Source organism: Panthera tigris, chromosome D1 (genome assembly GCF_018350195.1).
Source record: "Panthera tigris isolate Pti1 chromosome D1, P.tigris_Pti1_mat1.1, whole genome shotgun sequence".
In the NCBI taxonomy this organism is placed as follows: domain Eukaryota; kingdom Metazoa; phylum Chordata; class Mammalia; order Carnivora; family Felidae; genus Panthera; species Panthera tigris.
In genome coordinates this window covers 110,076,510-110,097,983 of record NC_056669.1, presented here as the reverse complement: position 1 = coordinate 110,097,983, position 21,474 = coordinate 110,076,510, and the positions used below count along the sequence as shown (strand labels likewise).

General features: G+C 52.1%; 1 protein-coding gene across 14 annotated transcripts in view; it reads right to left on the bottom strand.

Annotated features, from left to right (window-relative positions):
- Positions 1 to 204: 204 nt before the first annotated feature.
- PPP6R3 (protein phosphatase 6 regulatory subunit 3) overlaps positions 205 to 21,474 on the bottom strand; it is a 92,437-nt gene continuing 71,167 nt past the window's right edge. For 4 of the 14 annotated variants that reach the window (XM_042957935.1, XM_007094110.2, XM_042957936.1 and 1 more), the window contains 9 exons: positions 20,922 to 21,019; positions 19,026 to 19,080; positions 18,014 to 18,144; positions 12,744 to 12,865; positions 10,436 to 10,589; positions 8,919 to 9,025; positions 7,327 to 7,477; positions 4,836 to 4,955; positions 3,920 to 4,187 (listed from right to left, as the gene is read on the bottom strand). In XM_042957935.1, coding sequence (XP_042813869.1) covers positions 4,082 to 4,187; positions 4,836 to 4,955; positions 7,327 to 7,477; positions 8,919 to 9,025; positions 10,436 to 10,589; positions 12,744 to 12,865; positions 18,014 to 18,144; positions 19,026 to 19,080; positions 20,922 to 21,019 — 1,044 coding nt within the window. In that variant the 3' untranslated portion in view covers positions 3,920 to 4,081. Of the gene's footprint in view, positions 1,719 to 3,919; positions 4,188 to 4,835; positions 4,956 to 7,326; positions 7,478 to 8,918; positions 9,026 to 10,435; positions 10,590 to 12,743; positions 12,866 to 18,013; positions 18,145 to 19,025; positions 19,081 to 20,921; positions 21,020 to 21,474 lie in introns of those variants that run through there. The other 10 variants (XM_007094113.3, XM_007094118.3, XM_007094114.3 and 7 more) reach the window with 5 other exon arrangements.

Sequence of the window (21,474 nt, the reverse complement as noted above, 5' to 3'; positions counted from 1 at the left end):
CACGAGGGCAGTCTCTTCGGAGAGGAGCTCACGGCAGCAAGGGTTCCTGAGGAGGTGCGCCAAGGCCAGGTACAGCACCCCCGCCATCCGTCCCGGGCGCGCCGCCGACCCCACGGTCCCGGAGCGCTGGGTCGGCCTCGGTAAGCCTCACACAGAGTTTTGACACCATTTACAATGGAAAAGTAAATAAGAAATAAGGCATTCAACATTTGATTCTTTTTTATTTCCATATGCAATGTAATGTTTAGGCACGCTGCTTGGGATGCTAGTTCTAAAAAAATCGTTGGCCATTATTCAGAATATCCTTTTGGTTTTAAATACTGGTCAGGAAAAACAAATGATGTAAAAATACGTGAATAATTTTCTATTACAGAAATGAAAAACTGATCTGCGTCTAAAAGTGCGAGAGGTGAAGTAACTGAACCCTTTCCCCAGACGATACGGCAATATACAATATATTGCTTCAGCTGTTTGAGAAGGCTGTGACGTATCTTCGTATTGACATAGAAAATTATAAATTACACTGAATTAGTATCCATAATCACTATATATATACACAAACCAGTCCTAAAAAAAAAATACACTGGTTTAGAATTTACGAGTGAAAACCTCACAAGGTACAGGAAAACAATCACCATGCTTAGGTGCCGGGTTTTGATTTCTGGTTTTAGAATACCAGCCTGTGAAATGGACGCGCTCCAACCCATCAGCAGCACGAGCATTCTCCAACTGACCTGCCTCGCAGGATGGAGGTTCGTTAAATACGCAAACTGCTCAGAAATCTTCACTGGTGATGCTTGTTAACAAGGTAAATTTTGGTGAATGGGTTAAAAGGCGGAGGAACTACTGAAACAAAACAAAAAACAGAAACAAAAACGAAAAACGAAATAACTCAAACCACAAGCCAGGTACACTCCAAACAGTCTAGTGTCTCACCTGTAGGAATAACCATTTCAAGCAAACGAGACTTTAACAGAACATATGGCTTTCCAATAACATCGATTTATCAACTAAGCTGTAGCAATAAATACTTAATCTCTACCCATAGACTTACATTTTTTGATCCGTTTAAAACAATACAGAAAACAGTTACCAATCGAAAGCTGGTTATAAAAAGAACACCAAATATCTCTTATTCAAAATCACGTTTGTAAGTCAGACCAACCAAAATAACACTCAGAGGGCATTTCAACCCTATGACTCCTCGCCAGCCTGGAAGGGAAATGAATTCAGAATTTTGTACAAGGTGAAAAATGTACGAAAACTGCCTAATACTTTGGTCACACTAATAATTGTCAAATAGTTATGCTTCAAATACAATAGATCTGTGTATTCACTTTTATAAAACTATTCTTACAGCCATTTGAACTACAGTATTACTGCCATTATTACACGGGTGGCAAGATCGTATTTCACAGGCTACCCATTATTTAGAACAATACAATATAAACATACGCAAAAATTCTTGGTATTTGTCAATGTGCAATATTTTTACACTTCTGGATTTCTCTGTACAATGTCTTAGAATCTAGAATAGAAAGGTTGCTGGTCCTGATCCCTTGCAGAGCGAGTGCAGCAGTGGCGGCTGGGCGGGCTCCAGGTGAAGTCTCCAGGGGCCCCGAACGGTGGCGACGTGCAGCCCTCAGTCGGCAGCGGAGGTCACTCATCATACGGGGCCATTGACCGACGTGTCGCCTGGCGTGCTTGGCTGGTCAGTCCTGCGGGGGAAGAGACAGACATTTGAGGCACTCAAGGTGGAAACGTGAGACGGTTCGTGAAAAACTTCGTTTAGCTCCCCGAGGGTGGGGACGTTTCCTTTCCCAAATTTACCCAACGCCCAGCGCCAGGCCTGGCACTGGCGGGGAGGGGGGTATTTAATGGACTGCTTCACAGACACAAACCTCCAGGAAGCCTAACTGAACAGCTTCTAGCTTCCCCTCTGCGGTGGTGAACGGGCACACAGGCAGGGCTGCGGCAGGGAGGGGCTCCGTGAAGCCGTCCCGCCTCAGCCTCCCAGGGGCACAGGTGTGGCCTAGCTCGGCGGCTTTCAGACGGTTGCTCCCGGACCCGTCATGAGCCCCTTGCTCATTCCTCCTTCCAAACACCTGTTTATGTGTTCCACGTATGAGAACCCACATAAAATTTCACTTGAAAGACAGGATTCTCCTACCGAAAGAGGGGGAAAAAAGCTTGTAAACAGGCCAGCTCTGGAAAACAGGCGTGCACTTTCACAAACGTGCTTCTGCCGGGCAAGCGTTAGGCTGAGGCCGGGCGCACAGAAGAGGGAAGGCCGGACAACGTGGCGGCAGACGCACAAACCCCACGTTCCTGCCAAAACGACGGGCCAAACGTGTAAGATGGTCTTGGCCGTGTTTCCAGAACTTTGCAGCGCAGGCTCGGGAAAGGGGGCTAAGAGATGCCCGGGGAAGCACACAGGTGCCTCGGGACCGGCTTGCGGCTCATGAGCCCAAGGCTCCAGACACCTGCTAGTGGTGACAGAGAGCCCAGAAGCCGGCCCCGCGAGAGACACGCGCTGCTCACATTCAAGGAGTCTCCGCGCCTCAGAGACACGACGGTACGGACCCTGCCGTCACGGCTCACAGGCTGCAGGGCCTCCAGCGCGTTTTCTAACCTCTCCCAGCTCAGCTTCTGCCTCTGGGAAAGGCGGGGGGCAAGTCCCCCGGAGGTGGGGGAGACGGGATGCGTGCAAAGTGCCTGGCGCGCCGGCCAGCACAGGAGTCGCACGTGCTTGACGGACAGGAGTTACCGATTAAATCCCGTGGCAGGGCGCCCCTGTCACCCCAAGGGAGCATCACACCCAGCTGTGACGGGAACCGTGTGGGGAACAGGGCACACGGAGAGTCCCGACGACTCTCTTTACCTCCAACGCTGCCACACGTCACTCTCAGGGCACAGATGTGACGCGTCGGACGACTTACCTCCTCCCTGCCATCACGGCAGCTCAACGCCACCTTCTCAGCGGCCTTCCTCCACCGCCCCATCTAAGCGGGACTCCTGATCTCATCCAGCTTTCCCGATTCTTCAGCGGCACCTCTTTCTACACGTCCCTATGTCACCCGGGTGCCTGTGAACCTACCGCTTCACCCTCAGGCCTAGACCAATGGCTGCCACACTCACGTGTGTTGGATGGAGGAAGGACAAACAGATGAGTGCACGGGCACAAGGGACGCCCTGGTCTTCTTCCGCCAGCCCTCCCCAGTGCCCCTCTCCCCACCCCCCCGCCCCGCCCCACCCCACCACCCGAGTCCGGCAGCCGGACAGGCAGGGCTCTTCGCACCGGATGTTTCTAGGTGGGTTCCCCGGAGGCAGATAATCTGCGCTCCAGAGATCCAAGGAAATGACCCCAGAGCCTCCTGTAACACTTGTGCCCGAGAAACCAAGAGGCTCCCGAAGCGACCAGCCTGAACGGGAGCAGACCTGGACGACCCGGCCTTCGAAGCAGTTCTCGTAGAAGGGAATGTGTAAGTAGCAGGAGGGAGGTGACATAACTGGCGAGGGGTAAGATCCTACAACATACCTTGAAAAAACCTAACCCGAAAACCCCAGGCAAAACAGGTGACCTGCCCGGACGCTTGCACAGCCGGGGCTGGGTCCCTCGGGGCTGGGGAGTCACTCTGGCGCCTCCTCCCACGGCCCGCACGAGAGCCAACATGCTCGAAGAGTTCTTGTAACTCATCTGTTTTATACGCCCCAAAGGCTTTTTTTTAATCATAAAAGCAAACCCCTCGTGCTGTCATTCCGAGGAGAGAAACCAAAGCAGGGTTTGCTACACTATAGGTCTGCCGACCAGTGAACAGAGCGCGCCCCCTGCTGGCCCCCGCTGGTCCCATTACCCTGAAAATGACGAAGACTTGGGGGGTGGGGGTCTGGCGAGGGGGAAAGTACCACTTCTCTGAAATGGCTTTAAAGGTTACTTTATTCCTTAAGGAAGGAATGTACAAACTTAGATGTATATAACCAAAAAAGTTAACTCTGGGAAGTGCTGAGCAAAGTTCCTTGTGGTCCAAGGGCAAGTCCTCTTCTTGTGCCAGCTCTGGAGCAATCGGAGGCCGCCCTTGCTCTACCTGCGAGGCCGTGCGTACGGGCCGGGGCGCCGGCCCTCGGCGGCTGAGGCTTTGGCTTGGCCTATCCCTTCAGACCACTGGCTCAGTCTAAGCAAAAGGTGACTAGAAAGAAAACATCACATTCCAAATCACTCAGCTCTGGCAGTGGGATTTTCATACTTAAGCAAGACAACTATTTTGCAAAAACAAAAACCGTACAGGGAATCATCTAAGAGTTAAGAATATTTAGCTACATTTATAAAAGGGCCTCCCGGAAGGCTCTCCCCATGTGTCACATACGCATTGATTGTGGGAAAAGGGGCACCAGGTGCTGCCCGTGGCTGGTGGACCCAATGAGAGCTTTGGCTGCCACAGCCTAGGGACCCCAAACCCAGAAGAGCTCAGTATCAGCCTCAACTTAACATGTCCTCAAAAAAAAAAGTGTAAGGGGGAAGGTATGCCAGCATCCAAGACCTTTCCATTCCCAGTAACGTTTTAAAGAGCCAGTGATGTTACTGAATCTCCAAAAACCAGTCAGATTTTTAGCTTTTGGAGTAAGGAGGTAAACTGATCTGAGACCTTGACTCAGGCACCCTGCCTAGATGTGGCCTGAGAAAATGTTACTGTGCTAAGTCACCGAATGCCTGAGGATACCTGTAAGGACCCCTCCTGTGTCCCCAGCCCTGGATGCCAACCTTCCTCCCAGCTCCCAGGAGACAAGAGCCACAGCCAGAGCAGGGCCTGGGCAGGTCCGAGGAAGCGGGGAGTTACCTCTGCTCTGGGCTACTGCTGGGGGGCCGGGGGCCCGCAGACTTCGCCTCTGCTGTCTCAGGGCTCTCCTCCACATCTTTACAAGCAGCATCTTGAGAGGTAGACAGTTTTCCTTCCTCGCTGCAGTAAAGAGGATGACAGACAGCATTAGATGCCCGGGCTGCCAGCTCGGGGGGAGGATGAAGGTGCATGCAATGACCCTGGAAGTCACGGCTGCCACGGAGTAGAGCCCCGGGGTTGAGCATGCTCAGGGGAGGGGCCACAGGGACCACAGACGGTGACTGGGAAATCACGGACGGAAAGGACCACACACAGGAGGGAACCGGAGGAAGGATGACGTAATGCGGCTGGTGTCGGATCGAGAACGGCCCGTGTTACCATACATACCGATAGGATTTCAACACTCTGAAGCCCAGTGTGCAAAACAGAAAAAGAAACGTACAAGAGTTTCAGAATACTCCTATAAATGAGGAATGTGGGGGGGGAATGTGTCCAGGACTGCACATAAGCAGAACTGCAGACTCGGTGGAGGTGTCAAATGAACCTGTTTGAAGGAATGAGTCTTTAGTTACGGCACTTTGCTTTCGGGGCCCAGCCCAGCATCACACGGTCGGCCGGAGAGACCCCGGTCGGCTTGCTGCCCCTGTCACGTGAGCCGGGGACCGGGGGCCTGCAGTGGGATGGAGCTCCTCGAGGAGCACCGTGAAGGCAGAGAGGCGAGAAGGGTGGCCACGACAGGCGAAAGCGGCTCCGAAGGGGTCAGAGGGCTTGGGCGGGAGAGACACTGGCAGGGTTCTCTACCCCTTCGGTGGCTTCTGGCGGAGGAAGGTAAGCAGCAAGTGCCGTGACTCTCTGGGGGCTGGACAAGCAGACTGTGGCCTATTCTGTCCGGACTTCCCATTCTGACGCCATAATTTTGGCACCAACATAAGCTAAGGGGCAGCTAGCGGTTCCCTCCGGGAAGGGCCGTCGTTCTCAGAGCCGAGTCCTGTCTTGCACTTGCTTACGAAAAACCCAATTTGGGATGATTTTCTTCGGTGGCTTTCGGGTGGGTCGAGGCAATCCATAAGGAGGAAGTCGGCCTAAAGTCTAAAGATTCACCCGAGTCACCTGGTTCCTTACTCTTCTTTATCCGCGCCGCCCCCCCACCCCCATCCTCACGAAAGCACCTATCCTGACGTGCTCACCGTGTGTTACTGCCGTTCTCGTAAAATGCACAGTCATGGCCTGCGGCACGTGACTGGCGAGGAACGGGCCACCTCGCTGTACTGCTGTGGACTCGTGCTGGGAAGATCATGTGTTCTGGCGATGGTGGCACAGTGCCCCGGTGCGTGCACCTCCCAATTCCACCTGGCTTCTCACAACGACCCGATGCCCAACTGTCCTCTGCCCCAGGCCTCTACGCACAGTGCTGCCGTCCTCGCCGCCGTGGCCTCCATGTGGACTGCTTTTATCAGTTCTTCCCAACTCTCTCTAGATACGTGGGTCCAATTACTCAGGAATTATCTTAAACTTGACGTAGTTGATGAATGCCTTTTACGATGGGTCCTGGCTGCTTATTACTGATGCAGAGAAAGGCTACCGATTTTTTAAAAAATTTACTCTAGAGAAAGAGAGTGCGAGCAGGGGGAGGGGTAAAGAGAGTGAGAGCCAAGAAAATCATAAGCAGGCTCCATGCTCAGCACGGAGCCTGACACGTGGCTCGAACCCACGAACTGTGAGCTCATGACCTGAGCCGAAGTCGGATGCTTAACCGACTGGGCCACCCGGGCGCCCCCGCTAGCTTCTAACTTTAAAGTTGTGTGCGTTTACGCTCACATGGGAAGTCCACGTCCCTTCTCGTGCCTGCTGTGTGTTTTGCAGCAACCTCCTAATGAGGCGGGAAGCGCCCCTTCCGATCCGAAAGGCTCCGCGGAGCACAGAGGCCACAGCGGCAGGCGCGGATGCCGCTGCAGCACGCAAGTCTTGACGGAAGTGTTTGTTACTCTTTCGGTTTTCCGTTTCTATTTTCCATTAGGATCCCTGTTTTGCTCCATGAATTTAAAAGTGCGGTTAATGTCCAAAATGTTTCTTAAGCTACCATTTCGCTACTGAATTCTCACGGCTGCACTGTGTCTGGAGAAAGTGATGTGCACGACACTGACCCTCTGGGTTGTGACGGGCTGGAGCCCGTATGCGCGTCAATTTCTACTGTGACTACAGAAATGTCCATTTCCTATACTCCTCTATTTAGAACCCACTAGACTTAATCCACAGTCTTCTGAGCATCACAGAGAGAGAAAGAGAGAGAGAGAGAGAGAAAAAGGCACTCAGGGACCCCAAACTCTCCATGTCTTCGTTTAGATTTATTGGGCTCCACAGAGAAGCTGGGAAGAGGTCCGGCCAACGTCTGAACCCACATCGGAATCAAATTAAAGATGCTAACATTTGAGGTTTCCCCCCGCCGTCCTCCCACAACCTGAAGCTGCCAGCGTGATCCAGCCCTGGTTACCTTTTGAAGACTGCGGTTTCTGTCTTGGCATCTACAGTGAGGCTGAGAGTTTCCTTCATGCCGCCGTTCATCACTGTCTCAGTTACCTTGTCTGTGCTTTCTGTGTCCTCCTCTCCATCAGAGCTGGCCTCCATGGCTACGCTGCCTGGAGCTGAAAGCAACACACCTGATGGTCACGGGGAGCAAAAGCAACAAGAACGGGGCCCCGCTTTCCGTGCAGACCCAGCCACCCGGTGTTCCAGCTACCGCTGGGAAAAGAAAGAGACTGTTTGCCGGCTGCCGCCTCGGCCAGTTCGTGACGGGCACAGGCTTCTGAAAACCGCCCACTAGGGAGACGTCCTGCAGGCCCTCTTCAGGACCACGGGCCCCCTCCGGCCTTCCCAGCTCAGCACCTACCCACACGCCCAACCTCTCCCAGCCGGCTTTCCCAGCTGGACGCTCCGGTTCACAGCAGACAGCACTCTAGGCAGCCACATATATTCACCGGCTTTAGCCCACAAGTACCGAGGAGACACTTTATTCGGGGTACTGTTCTCATTCTTTCTTTCAGTTGGGTCCTATTTTCAATTGGGTCCGACTGGCTCCTTTTTTCTTTTCCTAAGTTACTTTCCTGTGGTTCCTCGTGGATTATTTCTTTCTTCTGTAATTGGGAGCTATACGCTATATTGGTTATGAGCCTGGGCTCTGTGGTCAGACCTGCTGAATTCAAACCCCGGCCTCACCACTTACTAGCTAAAGAACCCTAGGGCAAGACTTTTCTTATATGTAAAATGGGGGTAACTAGACCCACGTGCAAAACTGCCGAGGGATAAAATGAGATCATCTATATAAACTATTTAAAGAACAAATAAATCCAGTATTAGTTACTAGTTTTATTACTTTTCCCACCCCTTGGTTCTTGGGCCCCACCCCCCGTGTCCTGACTTCTTGTTCTAAGGATCTATCTACTTCTTTTTTCCTTCCACATACTAACTCCTCGCACCCCCCTTCCACCAACCTCCTCCCAAGCCCTGTTCGCCAGGCTGAAAAGAGCTCAGGGCCGCTGCAAGGAACAGCATGTACAGCTTGAATAATGTGACAATCCACTGGACCCATTTCAACTGTTCATAAAGGTGAGAAGGAAATGAACAGCCTTACGGCCTGAAACGCGCCTGGACACACACACAGGCTCCAGCAAAGCAAACTCCAAGTGGCTAAAGAACTGGGCACCAGCTGGTCCTGAAAACACACGTGACTCATTCCGATCTCATTCACACTGGGCTCTGGAGGCTAACTGGGCTCTTCTTCTCTGGGCCTGTTTCCATTTCTGCACATTGACAGGACTGAGTAACTGACAACTCAGATCCCTTATGCCTTCTGGAATCAACGCGCTCGGCTCTGGAATGAACACATCGTTTCTCTTCAGCACTTGCCCCGTGGACGTCAGACCCACATTCCCGATTTCCTGACTCCTATCAGCCCTTGAGCCCAAACCTATTATGCGGACAGAAAAAACTAGATCTAGAACACTAAGCACAGAGTTAAAGCCCGAACAGCCTTGGCACGAGCGGCCGGTGGGCCATGCGGGCTCGTGCCCTGTTCTCGGCACCCACCTTCCGGCTGCGCTCCCAGGGCGGCAACACTGGGAGCCAGAGGGTCCATCGGTTCAGTGCTGGTTTCCATCTCCACTGGAGAATTACTCCTTAGAGAATCTTTTGTACTTTTAGAAAAGAGAAAAGTCAGTTCGTTAGCAGTGGGAAACGGTCCTCAGTTACCATTATTCACAAAACCCTCTGAACATCCAGGCTTCGCTGGGGCGACACGGGCGGTCGGTTACAGACTCCGCCGACACAGAGGTCTAAGTGCAGACAAGTGCGCTGCCTGAGGGTCGACGAGCGTGGGCAGGGAAACATTCCGCCAGAGCAGCAGGACAGTAGCTCAGGGACTTCTCAGAGGTGCGCAGGAAAGGTTCAAAACGCACCAGTCCCGCATCCTCCCCGTGATCACGAGGCTCGCAGGGCCGGGAAGGCGGGGGCTCACCCTGTGCGGGACCAGCTGCGTCGGTGGTGCCGTTTTCACCAAAGTCCCTGCTTACCTCGAGCCAGACTGCCTCAGGGCCTTGGTGATACTTCAGGAGACGGTATGACTTGTGCACAGGGTTAAAGGCGAGCAAGCTGCTTCAACAACATGCCAAGTAACCCAGGGCACCTAACCCCCGGTCACACACGCGGCCAGAGGCGGAGAGGCGGCGGTCCGGTGCGAGGGCGGAGCCAGTGAACTAACTTGCGACGCCCTGGGGACGTTTGCCCACAAATCCCACTTTTACGTGTGAACGAGAACTTCCCGCTGGCAGGACCGCTGCCGCAAAGCCGTGTGGGTTGAGCCAGCTCTGCGGTCTGCCGAGGGTGGCATAACCGCAGCAGCTGACAGCCCGTCCCCCGGCCTGCAGTCGCCGCTACCCGTTAGGGCAGGGAAAGCCACAAAGTCTCCCAAATGGGGCGGTGGAGACTGTTTCTTTCCCTCAGTAGACAAAATAAAACCACGTTTAGCAAATCAAACTAAGCCTAATAAGACCTGAAATCCATAGTTAATACTCAAATGCGGACAAAACTGTTCAGGAAAACTGTGAAATGACAGGGCGCTGTCATGAAGAACGCTGCAGGTAACAAGAAGGACGGCCCTACCTTTCACGCCCCTAAGTGTCAGGCTAACTGCAAGCGACACACAAGTTGATGTTATCTTTCACCTGAAGACACATTTTGCACCGTCAGGCAGCGCTCTGCACAGAGGCGCCTGTCAGGAGTCCCTGGGCTCCACCTTGCTCCCATTCTCCTCAACCCTGTTTCCCGACAGCTCGGTGGGGCCAGACGGGCGCCCGCAGACGGCGTCTCCGTCGGCGCCCTGCTACGGAACCTCCTGGGGCCGCACCTTCCCGGGCGACTGCCTTTCCCAGCTCATCCTGGATGAGGGAGGGGGATGAGGCTGGTCTCCTCGTAACCCGTTGCCGTCTCCGCCACACCGATTTGTAAGCCTGTGTCAGGCACGACCTTCACCAGCGGTGTCAGCAGCGGGCACGCCACCCCCCGTTCCCCAGCGGAAAGGCTTAGGGAGCTGGCGCACGGGCTCTCACCTCAGGGAAGACGTGAACTCCGAGAAAGAAGCCCAGCCCGTCTCCTTAGTTGGCATTGGCTCCTCTGTGCTCCAGACGTCAGACCCGACAGAATCTAAAGGAGCACCGTGGGTCGTCTCCATGGGGACATCGAAGTTGGCCGACCAGTTGGGTGCTGAAAAGAGGGCAGGAACTGCATTTTGAGAATACTTCAGTAGTTTAACGGAATACAAGACGTCTCAAAAAAGACGCGCAACGATAACAGGGACCAGAGTGGTGGGGACGGGACAATCCCGCGGAGGGCGACTCTTACTTCTTATTTCAATTCTTATTTCTAAGATTGCTTTTCCCCACAGAAATAGCACACAAGGCCACTTCTGTCCCAGTTAGGAAAGGAAGGACGCCGGATCTGAGGTTGGGAACAGCTACCATGACTTCCGGTGCTCTGTCGCACCCTCAGATGCGAGGCCTTCTGGCCAAGCGTCTGCAGTTTCATACTGCGGGAGCATTCGCTGTACCCTGGGGGTTGCAGCGTTCTAGAAGTTTGCTGTGGCCGAAACAAGAAAGAAGGTATACGCAGATGTCTACGGAAATCACGATTCCATGAAAGATTTTGAGGAGATGAAGGTGGCTGGTATCTTTCAGAGTGCAAAGCGATGTTGGAATGTGAAGAGTCTCCTCGGGCTGGCTTCCATGGAAGTCTGTCACTGACCTGTGTTCCCGAACTTGGAAACACGAACACCGGGGTATGAAGTGGCTTCTCTTGATAAACGAACAACTAACAAATACCGTGGGAAGAAAAAAAACCCAAAAACAAAAACACACAAGGACATAAAGCTACATCTAAAAGAAGATGCTAATTTCTTACTTCTGACAAATGTACCAAGACTATAGTAACACTGGGAGGGTGACGGTGCACAGCCGCTCCCTGCACAATCTCTGCAGCTTTGCCGTAAACCCAAAGTGATTCCAAAACAAAGTTAAAAAACGAAAGAAGCAGTATCAGTATGCTGGCCATTCCGCTGCCACAAATTGGAGACTTGAAATGCTTCCCAAGTCAGGTGCGGCCCCGCTTCGCACTTCTAACGGCCTCCCCACACGCAGTGCCCTGTCGTCAGCGCACACAGAAGGCACAGCGCACCCCCAAACCCTTGGAATCCGAGTCTTTCTGTGTGCTACAGATGCGTCCGGCCGGGGACTCCTGGAGAGCCTCAGGGTGGGCTGGTTGCCAGGGGAAGCAGCCGGGGGTCAGAGGGCTGCAACTTCCAGCCCCCACCCCACAGCCCACCCTCCTAGGAATGGAGCAGATCACGAAGGGCCGGTGACCTAATCAACACGCGGCCCCAAAGAAGGGTCCATAAACACTCAGACTTGGGTTCAGAGCCTCGGGGCTGGTGCACAGAAGGCGGTACCTGCCACACTCGAGGGGAACAGAAGATTCTGTGCTCGGGACCCTTCCCGACCACGTCCCTACCTCTCTCTCCACCTGGCTGCTCGTGTTGATATCCTTTAACCCATCCTCCCTGTGCCGCCCACCAGCAGTTCGCACCCAACCTGCTGGTCTGTTTCGCCGCCGCCTCCTCAGAGATGTGTCCCCTGGGGCGGCACGAGGTCTCGGTGTCTTTGCTCTCATTGCACACCACGCTTTAGGCTACACAGGAGTGACCTTCCCAGATGAGCTCCCCAGAATCTACGGCAGTCTCCCCATTTCCTCAGGAGGCCGAGCTCCGGGACGCGGAGCGTGTGCTGTCCCGTACCCGGGCACACAGCTGGAACCTGATAAAGGCGTGTGGATTCTAAGTGAACTACAGACAGAAAAACCCACTGCTTCCTCCTGAAGATGGTGAGCTGGGAAAGCAAGGAGAGGAGAGACAAACCTCTCTCGCTCGCTGGGTCTGTGCCGTGGGGGTGAGCTGGCTACCGCTAAGGCCCCCGGCGCTGGGGTGCCGAAGAACCCATTTCCGATCGTTTCAGCTTTAAGGTGTCACCTTCGGGATAGTCCCTGCTGATCCCACAAACACAGCACTTCCTCATCTTTTCATAATCTACGTGGTCTCCCTTTCTGCCGGGCACCCAGAGGCTGGAGCTCCCAGTGTGCCGTGTCCTCCAGCCAGACCCACACAGAGGGCATCCATACCGCAGGAGACGCCCCATCCTCAGAGGGATGGCCAGCTCCTTCCCTCAGCCCCCGTCCTTGACACTTAAACCTCCAAGGGGACTCAGAGGACGGAGTTTCAACCTAACTCCCATCCTGCAGGCCAGGGCGCCTAGTTTTAAAAGACACCGGTTTTCAACACACAGAGACGAATACGGAAGGAAGACGACTTACGTTCGTTCAAGTCTACCTCCATTTTATCCTCCGTACTGGCACCACTGGGTTCAAACAAGTCTTGTTTCGCACCGTCTTCTTCTTCAGAGTCTGTACTTTCTTCACTGTCTGTACTCCCCGAGCTGAGGGGGGGGGGGGGGGGGGAGGAGGAAAGACTAAAATATTTAATGATGCCTATCAGTCACCAGCTAAATCCAGAAAATTCTGAAGGTCATCCAGTAAGAAAAAAATCACATGCACTTTGTCCGGATCATTCTTGCCTTTGTGAACATGCTGCCTAACCCTGCTCTCAGCTGTCCCGCTGGCTCCTGGGCTCTGCATCAACACGTGGGTGGCTTCTAACAGGATGCAAACGCCGCTCACTGTGGCACTGCCGTCACGGCCAAGGTGTTGAGCTGCTGTTCACATGCCGACCTACCTACCACCCACATAGCATTCCTCGAGGGTGTTTTCCCACCTTCAGCAGTTTAAAAACCAGGCTGTCATTACCACAGGGCCCCAAGAATCCTTTACATGCCCCACACAGATGCCCCACGTCAGACATGTGACTTGCGGGTGTCCTCCCGCGTCCACGCACCATCCCTTCCTGTTACTAGTGCGGTGACAAGAGCAGAAGCGCTTAATTTTGACGCACTTGAGCTTATGAAAGTTTCCTTTCACGCATGTGCTTTCGGTGTCGGATCTTAGAAATCCTGCCCTAACCCAAGGTCTCAAGGATTTTCTGTAGAAGTTGTACAGCCTGATGCGTCACATTCAGGTTTAAGATCCACTTGGAGTCCACGTGTACATACGGTAAGAGGTACAGACAGATGTTCCCCCATTCCAGGACTGTTTGTTCAACAGACTATCCTTTCTCCACCGAACTGCCCTTGCACCTCCGTCAAAAGTCAGCTGTCACCAGATCTAGTAATTTCTACTCTATTCCGTCCCCCGATCTACTCCGTCTTAACGGCCACTGTCGCAGTTACTGTGTTCTGAAATCAGGTGCTGCTGGTGCTCCAACTCTGTGTTATGAAGGCTGTTTTGCATTTCTTTACGAATTTAAGTGCCAGCTCGTTGACGGTTACCAAAAGCCTATTATCATTTTACTTGAGATTGCACTGACTCTAGATCAATCTGGGGAGAGATGGCATGTGAACAATATTGACTTCCAAATCATAAACATCTATCAATTCCGGATTTCTCTCAGCGGTCTTGTGATTTTCAGTGTCCAAGGCTTGCACATCTTGTCAGTTACCCTTATATATTCAATATTCTGATGCTACTATCAATAGGACTGTTTAGTGATGTCAATTCCAACTGTCTGCTGCGGTACGGAGAAGGACGATTATACTGATCGGTCATGCCAAACCCACTGAACTGTTCTGATAGCCTTTTCGTAGATTCCAACAAATTTTTCTACACGGACAGTGACTGCTGTCTGTGAATAAAGATAATTTTACCCTTTCCTTTCCAATCTAGACGGCTTTAAATTCCTTTTCTTGACTAACTGCACTGGCTAGAAGCCTCAGCAACAATAGCGAAAAGCCATGGTAAGAGTAGACCTCTTTTGTCTGGTTCCTGGTCTTAGGGGGACACTGTTCACTTTTTACCACTTTTTAACCTACCAAGCTGTAGGTTTACTGTAGAAGCTTTAAGCAAGTCAAGGAAATTCTACCTCCAGTTTGCTAAGAATTCTTATCAGGTATAAACGTTCGGTTCAGCCACATGCTTACCGACTGATTTTCAAATATTAAACCAACACTGTAATTCTGAAATAGACTTTATTTGGTCATGATGTATTATTGTTGCCTTTATTTACTGAAACCTTGAAAGGCGTTTCTGCATCCACATTAACGAGAATAACGCAGTCACATTTCTTGTCATGACATGTCACGTCAGCTCTGGTGTCACGTCACACTGATGTGGCCTCTTAGAAATGACACGAGCACTAGATTCTCCTTTTCAATGTTCTAGAAGCTTTTGTATAAACCTGGTGTCATTCCTGAAACGTCTGGTAGAATCCACCAGAGAAGCCACCTGGGCCCAGAGTTTTTTTGTATTTTATGTAGGAAGCCTTAAACTAAAAATTCAACTTTCATAGATACAGGACTATTCCACTTATCTTTCTTGGGGGGCAGGAAAGCTTTGGTAGTCCGGGTCTTTAAAGATCGTCTGCCTCAGGGTCAGACTTAGTGGCACAGTCAGTCACAGCATGCCCTTAGTACGTTGTGGTGTCACTGCTGTCGTTCCTGGTGGTAGTACCGTGTATCTCCTGCTTCTCCTGACTGCTCTGTCTGGAGGGGCACCGACTCCTCAAGCTTCTCAGAGGATGACTTTAAGTCGCAATGATTTCGTCTACTGTCTTTCTGTTTCCTCAGGTGGAAGCCAAGGTCATGGCCTGGAGAGGTCTCTGCTTGTGCATAAAAACAGCACTAGAACAGTCTGGTCACGCCCCCTTTGATTTCCTCATTAACCCCATGTGTTTAGGGATTTTCCAGAGGTCTTTCTGTGACTGACTTCTAACTGAATTCCACCGGAGTCAGAGAACATGCTTTGCAGGACTTGAAATCTTAGGAACTTGCTGAGACTTGCTTTATGGCCTGAATAGGATTTCTCTTGGCATAAATATCTCACATGCACCGGACAGTAGGGCCTCTGGTGCTGGTGCTGCTGCTGCCTGAGGTGCCTTGCGCACGTCCGGCGGGGCCGCGCTGACGGTGGTCTGTGTCTCTGATTTCTGCCTGTGGTCAACTACTGACAGAGGAGTGTAGACGCGTGTGATGGTAACCACAGTTTGTCTGCTTCTCTTTGCCGCTTCACCAGTTTCTGCCCCACATATTCTGAAGCTCTGTTAACAGGTGTGTAGGCATTTAGAATCGTTACGATCTCCTGAAGACCTGACCCCTTATGACCTTTTCTTTATGCTTTTCCTCTGAAATCCGCTTTACTATTAAATATGTAGGGGCGCCTGGGTGGCTCAGTCGGTTAGGCGTCCGACTTCAGCTCAGGTCATGATCTCAAAGTCCGCGAGTTCGAGCCCCGTGTCGGGCCCTGTGCTGGCAGCTCAGAGCCTGGAGCCTGCTTCGGATTCTGTGTCTCCCTCTCCCTCTGTCCCTCCCCCGCTCATGCTCTGTCTCTCTCACTCTCAAAAACGAATAAATGTTAAAAAAAATTTTTCTTTAAAATATGCAGACCCTCTTTTTTTCCAGCCTGTTTGTGTCTTTATATTTATTTCTCAGATGCAGCATACGTTAGACCTTATTTTTTTATCCGATCTGAAATCCCTTCATTTTAACTAGGGTTATGAGATCATATGTTTAATAGCATTTAACGAATCCTGATACGGTTGCCTAGGTTTAATATTATCACACTGTTATTAGTTTTCTGTGGGTCTCAGTTGCCTTTATTGTTTTGTTCTCTTTTTAGGTATTTTTTATGATTTAATTTCCTTTGTTGGCTTATTAACTATAACTCTGTTTTTATTGCTTAGTGGCTGCTTCAGGGTTTACGATATATAACCATAACTTACCAGTCTACTCTCAAGTGATACCATAGCCCAAAACTAGAAACCCAGATGTCCATTATCAGGTACATGGATAAACACAGCCACCCGTTCGGTGGGTCGTACATCCATTTAATGGAACACTTCTCAACCGTAAAACAGAATGAGCTGTTGACACATCACCCAACATGAATGACTCTCACAATAGTTATGCCAAGTGGAAGAAGCAACATAAATTATATAAAATTATATAATGTGCAATGTGACTTACACAAAACTCTAGAAAACACAAATTATTCTAAAGGAACAAAAAGCAGATGGGGGAAGGCAATAGAAAAGGGCAGGAGGAAACTTCTGCGGGTGATGGATAAGTTCATGATCTTGATTGAGATGATGGTGTCATGGATGTATTCATGTGTCCAAACTTGGTACACTGTATGATTTAAATAAACAAGTTTTCTGTACGTCAGTTACACCTCAACAGAGCTGTTAAATAATACAAAGTTGCCTTTTCTCATCATCCTGTGCTCCCTCTGGGTATCAACTGTCCTGTCCTCTAGGATGCTACCTTCACCGCCACACTCGATTCTCTACGCTCTCTACAGAGGGTGCCCCGCTGGGATGCGACTGCTCCAAGGTGTGAGGACGGTCTGCCGTCACAAGGTGAACGGTAGTAGGCAATGGCCATTCAGTGAATTCACTCAACACGAGGCCCAGAATTTCATAGTGAGATGGTGACAGACAAGTTTGGGGCTTTATCTTAAAAACAAAACAAATAAACAAAAACAAAGTCACCATGAAGATCTCTGTCTTTGCTTCCTGGTCCTGGAGCTGCAGCTACCTGGTCATTACAAAGTAACAAGGCAACACGCAGACGGTGACAGAGCGGGCATGAGAAAAGCCGCTAGGTTTAATGACCTTACACAGCTGTGGATTAGGAGACAGATACACCGTCGCTGTGTTTAAGCGGCAGGTGGTCTTCCGTAACCCGAAGCAGTACGCTTCCTTAGAGACACGACAGCTGCCGGTGCGTGCGGAGAGAGGGCAGGGATGCCGGTGCACTCTACCCAGCAAGAGGAAGAAACGGCCAGTGGGGCAGGGGCGGGAGGGGTTGTACTTTTCACCGTACGTTCTGTTGTCTTCGAACCGTCCGCCAGGTGGACACATTACTTCTTAAAAACACATGAAACAAACAGGAGAGTTCCGCTGCTATCCTCCCGACTACGAGGATATTGGCGATGGCGACTCGGATAACAAGAACTCCGTGTTCTCGTGCCGGAGCGACAAACAAATTAGACGGGAAAAAACCCAACTGGACTGACCCCAAAGGGCCCCCACTGGCAGGATCCCGTCTCCCCAAGCTAGACTACCTTGTCGAGACAGCTTTTCCCGCCCCTGGGGAAACCTTCAGTCTTCCGGAGGCAACCACACAGAACTCCGCTTCCTCGGACGTTAGTGGTGAGGGGGCATCGACCCGGAGCGCCGTTCGCTACGTTCCCCGGCACTGCCTCCCGTTCAGAAGAGGCCGCGCCGCGCCGCTTCTCGAACTACGTCTAAACGCTCCCTGCATTTTCAAGTTCAGCACCTTGACTCGTCCGCACTCCTGTCACACTGGACACGGGCAGACTGGCACCACCCCGCGTCAGCTGACAAGGGCATTTCTGACCACGACAGAAGCGCCGGTCTCTAGGTCACGTACGTGCATCTGCCGAGGATCCGACGTGCGTCTCCCAACCACCCCCGACTCTCCGCCTGGGGATCACGGCCACCGTAACAAACCCCTCACCTGGACCGTCTCTGGGATTCCGGAGCGAACGCGATGTGCTTTTCCTCCCAGATGTCTTCCTCATCGGAGCCGCCATCGTCAAACTGCTGGATTCTTTCCTTACAACATGCTTCAAACAAGGCAATATTTCCCTAAATAAAAGCGAGAGAGTGAAAGATAACAAAACAAACTTAAAAATCAAGTTATTTTCTCCACGAGTTACCAACGCAAACTTCCTTTAAAAAACAGTGTCTGTCACGCACACCAAAACGAAACGTAACGGCACCCAACGCCAGCTTTTGCGGAACCGCAGAAAGCTCCCCCTCCAAAGACTCGATTCAAAACTGGCCCACAGAAGCCTACACGGTCTTCCCGGGCTCCCCTCACCCGGAGAAGCGCCGCGTTCCCTCCAAGAGCCTCCCTGCCCCCCCCCCACCCGAGATGCAGTCCCAGATCCGCCCTGACAACAAGGCAACCCGCGTTTCCTCCGCTTTTACCAGCTAAGCAGCAGTGACGGTAACAGCAACAGCCCAGTCAGGACCTTCTACCTCATCACATCAGCCAATAAGCCGGCGGTCCCTCGTGTTAATCAACATAAAAATCAGGACCGTGCCCACTCAAATGACACCAATCCCGCATCCTTTGCCGACAGGGCCGACTTGGTGTCTGAGCCGTGCCTGGGGATGACAAGGCCCTGATCTAGCCCAAGTTTCTCTCCCGGTGACATACATCTGGAATAAAAGGCATCTGGCTCGAGTCAAAATGCACTCTCTGAACTCTAGACTGTAATCGCAAGTGACCCGGTTTTAGCAGCCCTGTCACATCTTAAACCAGGGTTGCAAACTCACATCCCCACAGGAACCACGCAGGTGACACGGCTGGGTGAAGGAATACCAGCCCAAGATGAAGGGTCCTGGGGCGCGGAGGGTCCCAGCGCACGCGGCACCCACGCACAGGCTCGGACAAACCCCAGGCCCCACTGTCCACCTCTCGTATACCGTGTTGCTAAGGAGAAGAAACATTTAATACTTACGCTTTCATTTGTATTGAGAGTAAAGTTGATGTCTGATACTCGATCGAAAGAAACACTGTAAACAAAATGTAAGTACAGGAGTAGTTAATTGCCTACAGGCGGACAGAAACATTATTTACGACATTTTCCGAATTTAAAATAGTTACCCTATCATTCAAATCTCCACAGGTAAAACTAAAGCAAAAACCTACTTGCATTAGATGATGCCTCTTCCCTTGGTACTAAGAAAGGATGGAAAGGCAGGGGTGGATGCCTTGTGAGACAGAATGAACACACCCTCGAAGCCTTTCCATAAAAGATCTTTAACATCCACGGCAACAACCATGGTTCCACGGGCCATACTTACATAACCAAGAAAAAGGTTATTTGGAAAAAAGAAACAGTCAAAACAGGTACCCCAAAAAAGTACCCAAGGGCTGTCAGCTCTCAGACACTAATCTTTCTCCCGGGATGGCCAAATTCATACACAGAGTAGACACCCCCCAAATCCTAACATATGGCATGATCGGCAGGAAGGTAGGGGTGAAAGAACTCATAGCCTGTGGAACATAATTTCTTGAGGAAGTAAGATTCTTATTATTTTGGAGAAAGAGGGTGAGCAGGGGAGGGGCAGAGGGGCGGAATCTTAGGCAGGCTCATGGCCAGCTTGGAGCCCAAGGCGGCGCTCCATCTCGGGACTGTGAAATCATCATCTGGGCTGAAATTAAGAGTCGGACCCTTAACCGACTGAGCCACCCAGGGGCCCTAAAGTCAGTATAATTCTTAAAAGATCTGTTCTAATCAACCATTACTCCAAGCGCCCAATATACATTTTAAAGGGACTGGATTCCCAACAGGTAACATTTACTGAGAGCGGAGACGGGCGAGCGCCGAGATGCCGCGTGGGGAGCCCGTGGGCTCTGGTGCGAGCGCTTCTGCGGTACAGACACAACCACCAGGGGGCAGTCCTTGCTCATGTTGCCTCCGAATGAGCTGACGCTTGGGGCAGCCGGCGGCCTTGAACTCTTGCTCTGTTTACAGGGAAGCCCCCGTCCGCTGCGCTAACACAGCGTGCTGTATGGTACAGCTGGACCGTGCCGGGGGCCTTCGGCTGCTCACACGCCGCAAACTGCAGCTCGGGACAGAAGACGGCTCTGCCGGCTGCGTCACTGAACCACGAGCACCTAACTGCTAGCGACGAGCCACCCGGACGCCGGGTACTGACGAGCGTCATCAGGCAGTGCCCCGTGACAGAGGCCGTTTGGTCGTCACCTCTGTTCTCGATGAGCTATGACCCTCCTCGTAAGTACTTTACTTACGAACACCTCTCCCTTCCCCGGGCCAGACGCTAGACCCTTTGCTTTCATTCCCGTGGATCGCCCACACATCTGTCGCTCACCAGTTTGGTGGTACCAATACTTCCCACTCCCGTGCCCCCCGCTTCCCTCGCCCGCACGAGCGCTCCGCCTGCCCGGCTCTTACGGGACAGCCGGCCGGCCTCGTGGTGAGCGGGCCGGGGAGGACACACGTGGGGAGCCCCTGCTGGGAGGCCACCGGGTCCACTCCCACCCGCCAACTACAGCAGGGACTCACCACCCTGGGGGCCGCTACCTGGCACAGCCGTCGGCGGGGTGGGGGAGGGGGGCGCGGGCAGAGCAGCGACCAGAGCTCGTGAGCAAAGCTCAGTATACACAGCGACAAGCCCCTGTGAGAAAGAGCCCCACGGCCCTCAGCCCCCCCCCCCCGCCCCCCCCCCCCCCGGCTGCTTCAGGGCCCGACAGGCTGGGACCGCAGGGGCACCTCGTGGGGGCAGGCGCATCCCAACCCGTGAACGCGCCCAAGTCCCCGGAACCCCGGAGAACCGCGTCTCAGAAAAAACAGGAGCGCACGAGACGGGGGACAGGAAGATATACTCACTTGCCAATGTCGTCTTGATCCGCAAACTTCTCATCGTTGAAGCCAAACTGGTCAATAAAATTGGACGTCATTTGTTGCATCTGATAATCAGAAAAGGCCTGGCAGCCCCAGGGCCAGTGACAGTGATACAATGATTCTAATGACATTCTACACACTATCTGCCCACCTGTGTTCCAGAAACCATCTTATTTACACAGCCTTAGGGCTTAAGAAGTTGGTGTGTTTTTCTAAAAACAATCAAATAATTTCAGACACAATTTACCCAAAAAAGGACACGTTTGGAATTCGAATGCACATGTCACTGCAGGAGATGTTAATGACCACTCTGTCCTCTACTGTAAATTATCTTTAGAGAGAGGTCTGGGTTAAGTCCGGTTCGAAGAGGTGATCAAGTGACACGTGACAGTCTGAAATTATAAGATGTATCAATCACCTCTGCACACAACCAACCTTAACCTAAGATCCAGGAAGTGGTGACCCACCGCCCTCCCTCCGCCCCTCCCCTCCCCCACCCCCTCCCCCTCCCCCCCCCCACTACAGTAACACGGCACCA